Source organism: Hippocampus zosterae, chromosome 3 (assembly GCF_025434085.1).
Source record: "Hippocampus zosterae strain Florida chromosome 3, ASM2543408v3, whole genome shotgun sequence".
NCBI classification, from domain to species: Eukaryota; Metazoa; Chordata; class Actinopteri; order Syngnathiformes; family Syngnathidae; genus Hippocampus; species Hippocampus zosterae.
In genome coordinates, this window is record NC_067453.1 from 11,881,292 (window position 1) to 11,895,688 (window position 14,397).

The window sequence follows — 14,397 nt, forward strand, 5'->3', positions numbered from 1 at the left end:
TTTGAATGTTTGAATCTGGGCATCCTTCCTTTGTAGAGTTCTCCCCATGCCTGAGCATGACAATTGGACACATGTGCCTAACATATACTGTTGGTATGTAACATGAGTCAATTTAAAAATACACACTTTACTCTTAGCGGGTCTTCATAAGTCATATATACTTGAAAATGATGTGTATCCAGGGGGCTCAAAATTCACAAAAACATGAAATGGTAGTGTGTTTGAGGTGACTGTCTCCATAATACACAAAAACCTGTCAATGTCCTCATATGTAGTAGTTTTGTCATAAATCAAAAAAAAATTACGTCCTAGCCAAAATCTGAGTAGATGGCTGTCTTCCTGATTTTTTTTCATGGTTACCATATTTTTTTGGAGCCTGTAGGACCACGGGAAAGGCATGTACCCATATGTCGGGTGAACAAACGGACGTCCTGAAAATGCACCAAAACACGTATGTGTGTGTGTGTGCGTGTGTGTGTGTGTTTTAAAAAAAATAATTCCACAATGCTCAAGAGACAACTTCTAGGCAATAATGTACCTGAAACGTCCCGGAAAACGTTTGTCCTTTTGCAACCCTAGCTGTAGCCCTCCGTAAACATGCTCTTGGCAAGAGAACCTACAGAAGCTGTCAACGGTTTTGACACACTTTCACTTTCAATAGCATAAAAAAGTAATTACAAACATTGTCACTTTCGGAACGGAAAGGCATCATCAGTTCAGAACAATAAGACAATCTTGTTTATGGCTTTTAAACGTCCAAAAGTAATATAAGAATATCGGAACATGATTGACTGAGAAGTCAGTTACTCCTTTGACAGCCTGTCCTTTATCGAATCACAAGCAGGCTAGTGTGTTATAAGAGCAGATTCACCTCAGGGAGATGGGCGAGATGAAAGTGAAGAGACGCTTTGCCTCTCAGTGAAATGCCTTGACAAATGGATGGACTGAAGCGACAAAGCAATCAGCAGGGAAAGAAGCAGGATTTGGCTTTATAGTGTCTGTACAGAGTCCATCTGTGACGACCCCCCAGTTACTCCCAACGTACCTCCTCTTTTCCTGGCTTCAACCCCCACCACCCCTCTCTGTTGTCGACAGAGAGACTATCAGGAAAGTGTCGCACTTCCTCTGCAGAGCTCTCGCTCCACAGCTGGTGTCAGCTCCTCTGCCCTCCCTTTTGATGCCGTACCTGTATTATTCCCTCGAATCATCTTGTCTCCTTTAAAAAAAAAAAAAAAGTTGCTACTGACACCTGCTGGCTCACGAGGGGGAGAAAATACCACAGTACAGTACTTGGAGTATTTAACCAGGTATCTCTGCGTTTATTCATTTCATGCAAAATTATACTTATATGAGAGCGATCTTGAAATTCACTTCAAGTCAAACTTTAAAAATCATACCCATATGAAAATGTTAAAGATTTCAAGATATCACAGGGGTGAGAGGTTTTAAAAAAAACAAAGTTGACTTTACTTTGTCTTAATTTGTTCCGCAAAATGTACATGTGTTATTTTCTGTGGGGGGGTGTTTAATGTCTGTTTGTATTGTCTGTGGTCTTTATGGAAGGAATTCAGTTCCATGTACTGGTCTGATTTTGCAAGCCAAACATGTTTGTCTGTGCTCTTCTTTTAAGAGTGTTGTTTGAAAACTTTTTTCTACGACAGGAATTCCCACCCTCATGGCAGCCATTATAATCCCATCATGCAGCAGCCAGCCTTGTTGGCTGGCCACGTCACTCTCCCATCCAACCAGACGCTCAATGTTGGAGTGGCACATGTTATGAGGCAACCCTCGTCCAATAATAACTCCTCTTCCAAAAAGAACAAACAGCACCAGAATTCTGCCAGGTGTGTGTGAACAACAATTACATCGGACAAACTACAGCGCACAGCTGTGCATCACAGATTGGTTGTATTAAAAATGCTATCATGAAATATAATTTTAAAAAGTGGCAAGCATTTATAGTTTTCCATTCTATTTCACTTTTTTGTTCTCATAGAAAATTACATTTTATTTCAATTTGAAAAAAAAGTGGTTTAGATTCATGACGTAGTTAAATATTCAATGATTTATATGTATCTCATTTTGATGTTTTAACGAAGACAGTTTACCGTACATCGAAAACCTAAAATGCACCATGCCGAGAATTATGAATAATGCAGAAGAAACAATCAAAATGATTTGGAATAAAGACATTTGGCTTACATTGGCATGCTGAAAAGTACTTTTACCGTGTCTTAAATGATTCCGTTTCATATCGGAGTTTCACTCTGAGTTCAACAACTTATTTGATGTGACTTTTCAAATTCCATGCTAAGTTATTAAGATGCACCTGTACATACATACAAAGCCAGCGATAGTCTAAGAGCTTTGCACAGGACTGTAGTCACAATTAAACCTATGATGCCTTCTGTTTTCACGCTTACTTCTCAGTCTGTCTTTCTATCTTAAAGGAACACTTCAGCCTATGAAGTATCGTCCACTCAAGCAATGCTGTCGCCACAGCGTTCCAAAAGGGTGAAGGAGAACACGCCCCCACGGTGCGCTGTGCTCCAGAGCAGCTCGGCCTCCATTTGCCCTCTACCGCAGGGCTGTGGGGGAGGGGCCTGGGGGACTATTGAGGCCGAGCAGGCTTCCAGCACCACCCGCAACTATCCAAACCAGCAGCACGTTCCCAGACAGACCATCATCATCCCCGACACACCCAGCCCTGCGGTCAGCATCATCACCATCAGTAGTGACACAGATGAGGAAGATGACCGCAAACATAATCATGGGTCAGTGCTGTCTTTTGGAAGAAATTGAATAATTGCTACAATTATATTTTCCTTCTTACTACAAGTGCTGCTTTTGAAAATTGATCATAGTTGTGTGTGTTGAGTGCAATTGTACCTATTTGATTATAGGCATCATAAAATACCCCAAATTGTAGCATTCTTAGAGGACATTCCCAAAAAAGCTATTTATCGCAACTGCCACATGAATCTGATTTGACTTCGAGCACACAATGCTGCTATTTTTTTCTTTTTTTTATGGGTCGAGCCTGATGTCATGGGTTTAAGCTAGTTGGCTATTGTTCTTATAATTCAGAAATGTTTAATGTATTGAAATAACAATAATGTACACTTGGAGTACACCTGATGGGATCCGATACAAGAGCTTAGAGTTTATTTTCCGTGCGTACCGTGTAGTATTTCAATTCACCGTATTTATCACTTGGACATACAATTCAAGCAGTATAATCCGTAGCCAAATTGTATGCCTTCCAGTGCATCGTCGAAGCAAAGGAAGAATGTGATCAGCTGTGTGACCGTCCACGATTCACCGGATACTGACTGTTCCAGCAACAACAGCCCTTACACTGTGGAGTCTAGAACCGCCAATAACAACAACAACTACGACACAAAGACCACCATACTGGACAACTATAACAATGGCAACCCACGCACAATCATCATCCCCCCTCTTAAAACTCAAACCAGCGAGGTTGTGAATGAGTGTGAACGCTTGATGCCAGGTAATGCCAAGTCACACGAACACAGCCTCATGCCTCTCCAAAGATTTCGAAATAGCTTTCGCCTCCTTCTGTGCAGATACAGTGAATCATCAGAATTCCGCTTACAAGTTCAAGTTCTCTAATGGAATGGTTTCGGGCAACATTCATATCCCAGGTGGTATGACTGCATCATATAGACAGCAGCGCTCAGGGCCACACCCCCTCCAGCAGCAGCCTCTTAATCTCAGCCAGGTATAAAGACACATCAAACGACACGACACTGCCGTGCACAAGTCTGACATCTGCACTGAACAACTTTTATGATACCAATTGCACAAATAGTATCTACAGTACACTCGTATAATCAATTGGAGGATGCCTCATCTGTTATACTTTTTTTTTTTTTTAATGACCATGAATTCAGGTAAATCAGTCAGGGTCTGGGCAAGACTACTTTCTGCCTCAGCAGGACATTTTGGTAGTCTGTGATTCACAAATCTGCCTCGCAGTTGAGGTTTTCCAATTTCATGTTTCATACACAAAATGGGTCATGTGTCAGTATCTATTGTGCTGCACCTACCTGTCAAAGTGCAGAGTAAAATGTATCCAGATTCACATCATTTTGGAAACCCTGTTCTGGATTAATTGGACAAATGTTGCTTTTCAACAAGCCACAGAGTCAAGAGTGTTTCCCTCAGAGTGGAAGTTGTGAGATCTGCAAAGTGAGGACCAGCGCAGTTTATGATAGGGTCCTCTTTTCCTGAGGCGATGAAGTGATCCAAATTTCAGGAATCAAGGACCATATTCTCCCAAGTGCTTAACGATCTTTTCACATTGTGAAAGTTTAATGGATTTCAATGACAGGCTACATCCTGTCCGCTCGCTTAGCAACCTGTGACCACTGCAGCTAGCTTGAGTATAGCCACTGTCCTTCCTGCGTCCTACCCCACGGTCGAACGCTGTGCAATGTGCAGTGTAACATCCCCAAGTCAGAAAAAGCCTGCAGCTCTGAACTTTTCTGGCTGTACAGATTTTCCTCTACATTTAACTCTGTCATTCAAGTACCGGTACTTTTGTGCCAGACATGAACTCAGGTTGAAACATCTCTAAAAAGTAGGTGTTTTATGTCAAATCGGGCTTTCTGCGAATTCTCCCATTGTCAAGTAACAAGTACAACTTTATTGTCAAATGTGCTGTATGTGGATACAGCACATATGAAATTTCCTCCCTCTTAAATATACAACAGACAACAAGAGGAGCCACTGCGGGTGCCCGCGCCACCATCAAAAGAACACTTAACATACAATGACAAAAGAATACAACACAACACATTAAACAGACAGTCGTGCCATCTGAACCACTTTTCCTCCATTCACGTTGTTGTTTGAAGCAGTAATACTGGAGATGAAAGAGGATTATCTTAAGCACTTTTCTTCTGACATGCTCCAGAAGCTATAGTACGTTCAAACACCACGTGAAGGTGACAAAATATATTGCCCTTAAAGTTTGGATTCATTCATTCATTCCGAGCCGCTTGATCCTCACTTGGGTCGCGGGGGGTGCTGGAGCCTATCCCAGCTGTCTTCGGGCAGTAGGCGGGGGACACCCTGAATCGGTTGCCAGCCAATCGCAGGGCACACAGAAACGAACAACCATTCGCACTCACACTCACGCCTAGGGACAATTTAGAGTGTTCAATCATCCTGCCACGCATGTTTTTGGAATGTGGGAGGAAACCGGAGCACCCGGAGAAAGCCCACGCAGGCCCGGGGAGAACATGCAAACTCCACACAGGGGAGGCCGCAGCTGGAATCGAACCCGGTACCTCTGCACTGTGAAGGCGACGTGCTAACCACTGGACTACCGGGCCGCGCAGTTTGGATTCAGTTACATCATATGTCACGACCACATTGTCCAGAAAGCCATCGAATGTACATATGGAGAGAAAATGAACAAAAATATCAGACTGAGCTGATCAAAGAGGTGCTGTCAGCCAGGATAATTATTCGGGAGAATATCAGGGGCAGCTGACTTCCGCTGACCTACAACTGCAAGGAGTAATTATGCTTCAAACACATGGTGCCGGAGGCGAGCCTTCAAAGAAAAGCCTTTGGAGTTTTTGGTATCACAATCTTTTTTTTTTTTTTTTTCCTGGGGGTCAAAATACTGTGTGGCGATATTAAAATGACTCGACCGATCAGCGGCGCGATGCATTTTGGGCACCACTGATCTGTAGTAGAACAGGCACACCTTATTTTTTTATTATTTTTTTTATGGCTCTCCAAACAGATTAGTTTGTTAACATAGTATTCTGGTTAACAATACTTTTGTTGGATTTGTTTCTTACAGAATTTAAAAAAAAATCATCTGCTCCTTCAAACTTTTAGTGTTAGTGGAGTCTTCCCAACTGGCGGACTGCACACCACATCTCCCACTGTACATAAGGCATTGTGAAATTTGAATGCCGCTTTATCTTTTTCATGGATTTCAATGACATTTACCAATCTTTGAGAATTTCTATGCTCGATGATTTACAGCCAGGCCTCCGAATTCAATGAATCACGCCACTTTCGTGTTTGCGCACTCATTCTATGTGTACGTGAGTGTGTCAGATGTATGAGCAGCAGAATACTCATGGATTAAAAGTGAACTTTAGCGGGTGCAACAAGAGGACCTACGTGCCAACGCGAGAACATAGCCTGTATGTCAGAATGAGCCATAGTCTGCTACCTACCCCTACAAACACAGAAGTGAAGTCGCAATTACAGAGATTAGTTTTGTATGAAAAACACGTTTCGGCTGTAGATCTTAAACAACCCCAACCTTATTGTGACACTAGTACCGACAAAACATCCTAGGAGGGGAGAATTGTAGTAGACCGAGGCCAGGGGGTGCGGGGGGGGGGGGGGGGGGGGGGGGATAATAATACCAAACCTTACATACCAGGTGGATCAAATGTATGATACCACAACATGACTCGAAGATGTTCTAACTGCAAAGCACAAAGATTTTGAGTTGAAAGCTGAAAATAAATGCAACCGTGTCATCTTTCACTCTTTCCTCCAGGCCCAGCAGCACATGGTAGCAGACCGAAATGGAGGTCATCGCCGCCAGCAGGCCTACATTGCTCCCACCATTGCCACTCAGGCCCCATACTCCTTCCATCACAATAGCCCCTCCCACACAGGCAACATGCACCCCCACTTGGCTGCCACGCACCTCTCCAGCCAGCCTCACCTCTACACCTATACGGCACCCGCCGCTCTGGGCTCCAGCGGCACAGTGGCTCACCTGGTGGCGTCACAGGGCTCGGCTCGCCACACAGTCCAGCATGCGAGCTACCCACCAAGCATTGTCCACCAGGTTCCAGTCAGCATGGGCCACCGCGTACTGCCCTCGCCCAACCTGCACCACAGTCAGTACCAGGCCCAGTTTGCCCAGCAGGCCTACATCAGCGCGTCGCCTGCCTCCACCGTCTACACTGGATACCCACTGAGCCCCACGAAGGTCACCCAGTACCCTTACCTCTAGAGAAGACACTGGAGAGGCTCACCTGGCACTGCTGCTTCCACACACCAACCACCCTTCGTCCCATCAACACTCTCCATATACCCTCAGCCCCACTTGTGAACAGAGACAGAGGACTTTGCAATCCTCATCCAATTGCCCCATATGACTTGAAGATATGACGGAGCAAAAGAAGGGAAAAAAAAAAGATTGACAGTCGTTCTCTGAGGGAAAGACAGGAGTTAGATTAGAGTGTTCCCATTTCAAGGTGATTTCTTTTGATTTTTTTTCTCTGAAAAGGGCCAGCTTAGCTTTTCTTTGATTTCTGTTTGCTTTATTTTATGTGGAAAATAGTGTATCGTTAGTGTTACAGGGAGGTTTTAAATGTTTTGGGACAGTTGAGGATTTCACATTTGGGTTTTTTTCTCTTTTATTTGCCCATCTTAACTGTGGGAAGGGACTGCTGAACAGGGGTTACAGACTGGAAGTTTGTAATCCCAAGATAATTGGGAGAAGGTGAAATACGGAAACCTGCTGCTCTTCAAAGATAAAAAAAAAATAGATATATCTAGATATATATATTGATGGCCTTGAACTGTCTTAATATTTCCACACTTTTGGTGTTGAGAGAAAAGAGAGGCGACTTACTCCACTCCACCTCCCCAAGCCGGAGGCTTCTGGAAATATAACCAACAGAAGACAACAAACTTTTCTAATGTATTTATAGGTCGATTTCTTTTGTGTTTCTCAAAACTTCAGTTTTAGCTAGAGGTGTCTTAGCTGGGCCCCATTCATAGAATGTAGCAGTCTGCACCCATTTGTTTCAAGAACTTTCAAGAAACACTCTTTCCTCAAACCTATAGATTAATTTGTTCCTCTTTTATAATGTGATTGCACAAACTGGTTAACATTATAACATAGGCATGTACAATGTGATTGTGTGTGTATGTGTGTGTGCGCGTGTGTGCGTGTGTGTTTGTGCTCCTGTCAGCCATGTGTGTAGTCAACCTCCTTTAAGTTTTGTTCCCTCGTAGTGCCTTACAGATGTAACAACACCGTTTACTCCACTTGGTAAGCCACGCAACACAAAAGCAAAGAGTTGTGTTGTCCTGCTTTGAAAGGCTTGTCGATGGGACACAGTAGCTCTCTTCCAGGTGTAGGCTTTGCTCCCACTGCGTCTGCGTGGTCCTTAAAGACAGCATACCTAAGATGAGGAGGTTTCATGTCATCGGGTTGATGGAGCTCAGCTCTTTTATTATGTGTGCATGAGATAACTTGCCAGGGTACTTACCAAAGTCATTGATATTCATGCTCTTTCTTCTTCCAGCATCTCTCTGAATTAAAATGCAAATAATGTATGTGGTGTAGATGTAACAGCGTGTTCTCAAAAGAATTTAGTTGGTTGTGTATAATCAAACATCTCTGCGAAGTAGTTCATTGAAACTGGAAAAAAACAAGTTGATATATTTATTCTATTAGTTCCTCCAAGCCCTGCCGCCTGGCCAAATTTTGCGTGAAAAAAAAAATAAAAATTTTGTTGAGTGTGTATCTTTTAGCTGGAAATGACACAAGGCAGTTGCATAAGAACATTGTTATTAATTAGGAATAGTCTCCATTTGCAGGGATTTTTGTATATCCCAAATTATTCTGAACAATTCTGAGGAACCGCATCTTTTGCACCATTCCTCGGAATCTTGGTACGTTCTTACATTACCGAGGATATAATCATTCGGATGAACTCTAAATTTCATGCATTGATATGCTCTTGTGTTTTTCTTGTTTTTACCCTGGATAAATTTTCATAATTAATCTTTTAGGAACCATTGTCAGGGTTTTGAGTGTTTTTTTAAAATAATCTATTTTATTTTTTGTTTTGTTTTGTTTCTACAATTTTCATCACAGCAGTTTTTAGTCTTTTTTTCTTTTCTTGTATTTCCAGCCAAAAGACTTCCATTCAGTGTGCCATTGTTGTGGCAAAATATAGTTTGTTGTGTTTGTGTGCAGCAATATGTATAATATTTTTTCCAAAATGAATCACTGCAAGGGATTAGTAGTCTACTTCATGGTTTTGTATGCCTTCATGTAAACGTGATCTCATGTGGCACCTAAAATGTGCTTAATTCTTCTTTTAATTCACACAGGAGTATTCATAATGATTCTTCTCATTCTTCTCTTCGCTTAATAGGTCAGAGTTAAGACGCGAGAGGTCGCTCTGCGTTTTTAAAGCTAGCCCGAGAGGGGCCTGACAGAAAGTGATTGTGCCATGGTTGTGAGGCGGGATTTTGCAGGGCGAGAGATAAACTAGTCTCAGCTGCAGCCAAAAGATGAAGTATGGAAGGGTACTGCATAGACACGAGCGAAGGGTTGGGGTGGGGGCGAGAGTCGCTAGCTATAAAGCACTGTTTCTGTTTGGATAGAGTGAGGGCGACTCTATCTTTGGAACTGTACAATGATAACAAGTTGGCACTGAGCAGGTTGATAGAAACACTGAGGCCGAGTAGTTGGTAGGAGCCTTCACTCGATTACGGTACTCACGTTTAAAGCTAGATGGGTCCTTTTACTACTGTCAGTTACGTTTTCCAGCGAGATCAAAGAACTGTTTCGTGACAAGAAAAGGGTGGCATGCACCTGGAAGGTTAAAGTCGAAACAAGCTTAGTTCAAAGCAGGTTCACCATCAAGCCGAATGGGATAAACACATCGAGAATCCATAGGGCTGTCGCTTGTATTTTCTGCTTTATTTAACTTATATTTGTCATAGCTGACGATACATCAAGTCCCCAGTGGCCACATGAGAACTCCTGGTGGTTTAGTGAAAGCTTTCCTTTTCTTTTCCTTCACGCCACAGTACTTGCATTATAAGTGATTTTTTTTTCAATTTATTTAACGATGTTTGAAGCTTTTTTCTTAACATGGCTGTACGTGTGTTTATTTTGATTAGAGATTGTTGCAATAATTCTTCTTGATGGTGGATCAGAATGTGTGTTTTGCTCATTTCTAGTACCCGTATATTTAGTATATTCAGTGAAAGAGTGGGAAATTGTGTCAATAATCTAATGGGACCCTCCAGTATATGGGATGTTTGTCATTTGAGGGCCACTGTTTGGGTCAAAAGTAAACCATTGTTCAAAGAAATGCTTTTTTTTTTCATCCTCGGACTTGCTTCGTCAACATTCTCCTCAGACCCCGTTGGTTCCAGCATGCTGGTTATCCATTTGTTAATATATTATGTTATTCTCTGTTGGTTTCTTTTAGAATATCTACTTATGGCCATCTAGGCCTGAGCACACGGGCAAAAGGGAGATCCACTGAAATTGTTATGAGACAGACTACTGAAACATTCCACTGCTTGCAAATTTAGCATTTGTTCTGCTAGACTGCTGCCCTTCTCCAAACCCCACCACCTCCACCACAACCACCACTACCATCATCATCTCACCTCTCGAGTTTCCACTGTTCAGACATTTGCCTCTCCCACCAAAGAGATCACATTGACAATGTGCAAGCACAGCCACTGCAAGACACTCACTCAGTCTTGCAAAAGCGTTAATTTCATGTTGAAATGCTTTACAAGTGCTTTTATGGACATTTCAACTCGCCTGACACCACCCTCACATACTCAATGATACACATGATACATGAGTGTAGCCATAATTTCACAGAACATAATCAGAGTTGTAGATTTTTTGTTTTGGTTTTTTAACGTATTCCCCTTACTCATGCCCTATGCCCCACCCAATATTAAAATGAAGTTCATAATTTAACCTCCAAATTTGCCATTTATCGCAAATTTTTATACACACCATACCATGGAGTACAATGGGGTTAATCAATTAGCTACAAAAATGGCCATTACCTTTAAAAGCATGAGTACGTGCACAACATGGATGTGTCACATTTGACATCTGAAAAAGCTTTTATGTGTCCATTTTGCAATAATTATACACCCAATCTCCAGCAAGTGTGCATTTGTGAGATATGTAAAATATCACTTCTATATTTCTATATTTTCTCAAGTTCTATAGCCAGCTAAGCCATTGTGGAAAATAACTTGGTGTATGACGCTGTTGTTGATCATTTTGTTTCACATAACCAATGTTTTGTGTATTATTAAAAAAGGAAGTGAGGGTCAGAAATGTGAACATCAACTTAGATTGAGTGACCTTATGATTACCAAAATGTGCTTCAGTAGAGTGCAAATGTTTTATATTGTTGAGGTGAGCATAGTCTTGATTTGATAATAATGTCTTCAAAATAACCAACCATACCTCCAAAGCTTTTAAGTGTCATTTAAATTAGAAACACTTGTAGAAGGTAGTTTTTTTTTTGGGGGGGGGGGGGGTTCTAACCTTGTCCTACTCCCATGTCATCTGTCAAAAATATTGATTTAAAGGTCATTTTAACACACATTTTAAGGATTGGCGAAAAACTGAGAAACATTCCAGGGGGATGGCATACTCCATTGTGTAACACATCTCATTTCATCAGTAAAATTGACAAAAGCTGGAAATTCAGCAATTTTAAGTGCCAATGCAGGTATTTTTTGTCACATGATTACAGTGTGTGAAATTACCAAAAGAAATTAAAACCAATTCCAATGTATAAGTATTATATTCCTATTCAAATTCATGGGAACAGTCAGAAGAGTCCCCTTTATTTGTTAAATTGTGTGTTGTATGGGTTGGTTGTAATCTGTAATTCAGATTTTAAAATTCTCGACAATAATATAATTGTAAAACCATGTCAAGCCTACAATTGCCCCCCCCCCCCCCCCACTCCCCTTCCCAGGCAAAGGTAAAAGTAAAACCGGCAAAGTGAAATTTCCCACTTTTTGGGCGTTATATGAGAAAATGATGACACACCTCGAGAGCAGAGTCACACAATTCTTCATAAGGTACTTAAACAACAATATTGTCACATTATTAGTTTATTTTCTGAAAGCATCAGACTACTTTTTGTCCGGTCAATGAAATAATTCTGTTTGGAAGCTCATGTGTGCTGCAATTTTCCTTGTACACTTCTCTTTTTATTGTTTTTTGTTTATTGGGATATGCTGTCTCTTTATTTTTCATTATTACTATTATTATTATTATTATTACCTGTTGATGTCGTGTTCTCGTGAATGCCCTGCCCTCTAACCTGTTCTAAGTATGTTATTAGGATGGATACTTTATTGGCTTTATCGAGTGTTCAAAGGAATATAATGACAATAAGAAGGATTCATTTAAACACCTTAACTTGCTACTCAGCGCTTGTGTTCCTATTATGACATTGTGTGCTTGTGTTAATCATTTTCGTTGTAGAAAAATGGAGTGGATTTCTATTAGGCTTATTGGAAACTATAATTGTCTTGTCATGAATTGACTGGATCATGCTAGCCAAGAAGCAGGTTGGTCGAATAGAAGACTAGTTATTTGAATATTGTCCTCTTTACTAACAGTAGGATAGAGGGGGCGCACAATCTGGTAACATAGCTTGCTATTCACTATTGTTTTTGATCATTTTTTCGGTCTCGAGGTGAATTGAGTTATTAATGACATTTTGTATGCTCACATATGCATATTGTATATGTGTAGAAATGTAATCACACTTTGTCCTGGATTTACAATAAACTGTTAAGTCACATGAGTTTGTTGCATGTGCTTTATACTTATAGCTGCCACCATGGGACTCGTGTGGGTAGTATCCTCTTGTCTGGGTCCACCTTGGATGAACAGCGTGATTTCAAGGCACACCATCAAGTATAAATAAATTTAAAAAGACAATATAAATCCGAAAGATTTTACTCCGAATTTTCAGAGGAAAATCTGGGATTGTTGAAATGAACACAAAGCTAATCTAAACGAGAGATTCTGACTTGTTCTATTGTATGTAACCTGGGTGAATATCCAGGTTTGTTGTTCTGTTTCACATCTGAAAAAGCATTTCATTATTCTCCCTGTCGCTAAATGTCGCTTGCATAGATAAGATTAAAAAAGATATATTGGTAATTATTAAATAATATGAACTTTGTTACAAATTAGTCAGTCCAGACCTGATGATCTCTCATTGCACACGTCACAGGACTGGCGTAAGGGACCTCTGCTTTGCACTGTCCATTTGTTGATTTCATCCAAGAATGCATCTCATTTGCACTTAAATGCTGCACAGGAGTAATTGGCACTGTATTAAGACTCCCCACCATACACCCCTGTCCTGTGACATCCCTTTGTATCTGATTTGCTTCGCTGCACAGGATCCAAAATGCATCTCCCATGTAATGCTTACTAGTCTTACCGTTGCTGTGCCCTCATTGTTATTCCTTCTACTCCGTTTTTTTTTCTTTCTTCTATTTTGGTCCTATGTCAAACCTCAGTCTGTCCTAATGCATTATCAATAACAGGAGTCCAGGAGATAATTAAAAAATATGTATATATATATATGTATATATATATATATACACACACACACACGCACACACACACATATATACATATATATATATATATATATATATATATATATATATATATATATATATATATATATATATATATATATATATATATATATATATATACATATACATATACATATATATATATATATATATATATATATATATATATGAGAGAGAGGGGGGGGGGGGCTGGTAGTCCAAGAGTAAGCGCATCGACTTCACAGTGCAGAGGTCCCGGGTACGATTCCAGCTCCAGCCTCCCTGTGTGGAATTTGCATGTTCTCACCGGGCCTGGGTGGGTTTTCTCCGGGTACTCCGGTTTCCTCCCACATTCCAAAAACATGCATGGCAGGCTGATTGAACACTCAAAATTGTCCCTAGGTGTGAGTGTGGGGGTGCGTGGTTGTTCGTCTCTGTGTGCCCTGCGATTGGCTGTCAACCGATTCAGCGTGTCCCCCGCCTACTGCCCGAAGTCAGCTGGGATAGGCTCCAGCACCCCCACGACCCTAGTAAGGATGAAGTGGTTCGGAAGATGAATGAATGAATGAATAAATGTTTAATTCCTTTAGAGTGTTGGTTCAAAAGTTTGTTGTATGGATGGATGGATGGATGTGTGTGTGTGTGTGTGTGTGTGTGTGTGTGTGTGTGTGTGTGTGTGTGTGTGTATATATATATATATATATATATATATATATATATATGAGTATATGTATACTCAAAAGTCTAATATCCCGCATGTCGTGTGTGTGTGTGTGTGTGTGTGTGTGTGTGTGTGTGTGTGTGTGCGTGCGTGTAACTTTTAAATCATTCAGATTTTTTTTCCAACTTATTTTACAGTCTCTTTTCATCTTTGTTCAAGGTGAGGAAAATGCATATTATATAGCTCTCTTGTCCTCGATTACAACTGTGACATGAGAACACAGTCACTGTCACAAGTGTAATTAATTGTTTCTTGACCCA

At 40.9% G+C, this 14,397-nt stretch overlaps 1 protein-coding gene across 1 annotated transcript; it reads left to right on the forward strand.

The window, feature by feature from the left end:
• Nucleotides 1-939: 939 nt before the first annotated feature.
• On the forward strand, nt 940-12,623 carry LOC127598137 (homeodomain-interacting protein kinase 2-like). Its single transcript, XM_052061749.1, has 5 exons — nt 940-1,844; nt 2,451-2,774; nt 3,267-3,514; nt 3,591-3,745; nt 6,560-12,623. The coding sequence occupies exons 1-5, from the start codon at nt 1,699-1,701 to the stop codon at nt 7,022-7,024; spliced, it is 1,338 nt and encodes a 445-aa protein (XP_051917709.1). The 5' UTR covers nt 940-1,698; the 3' UTR covers nt 7,025-12,623.
• Nucleotides 12,624-14,397: the final 1,774 nt, after the last annotated feature.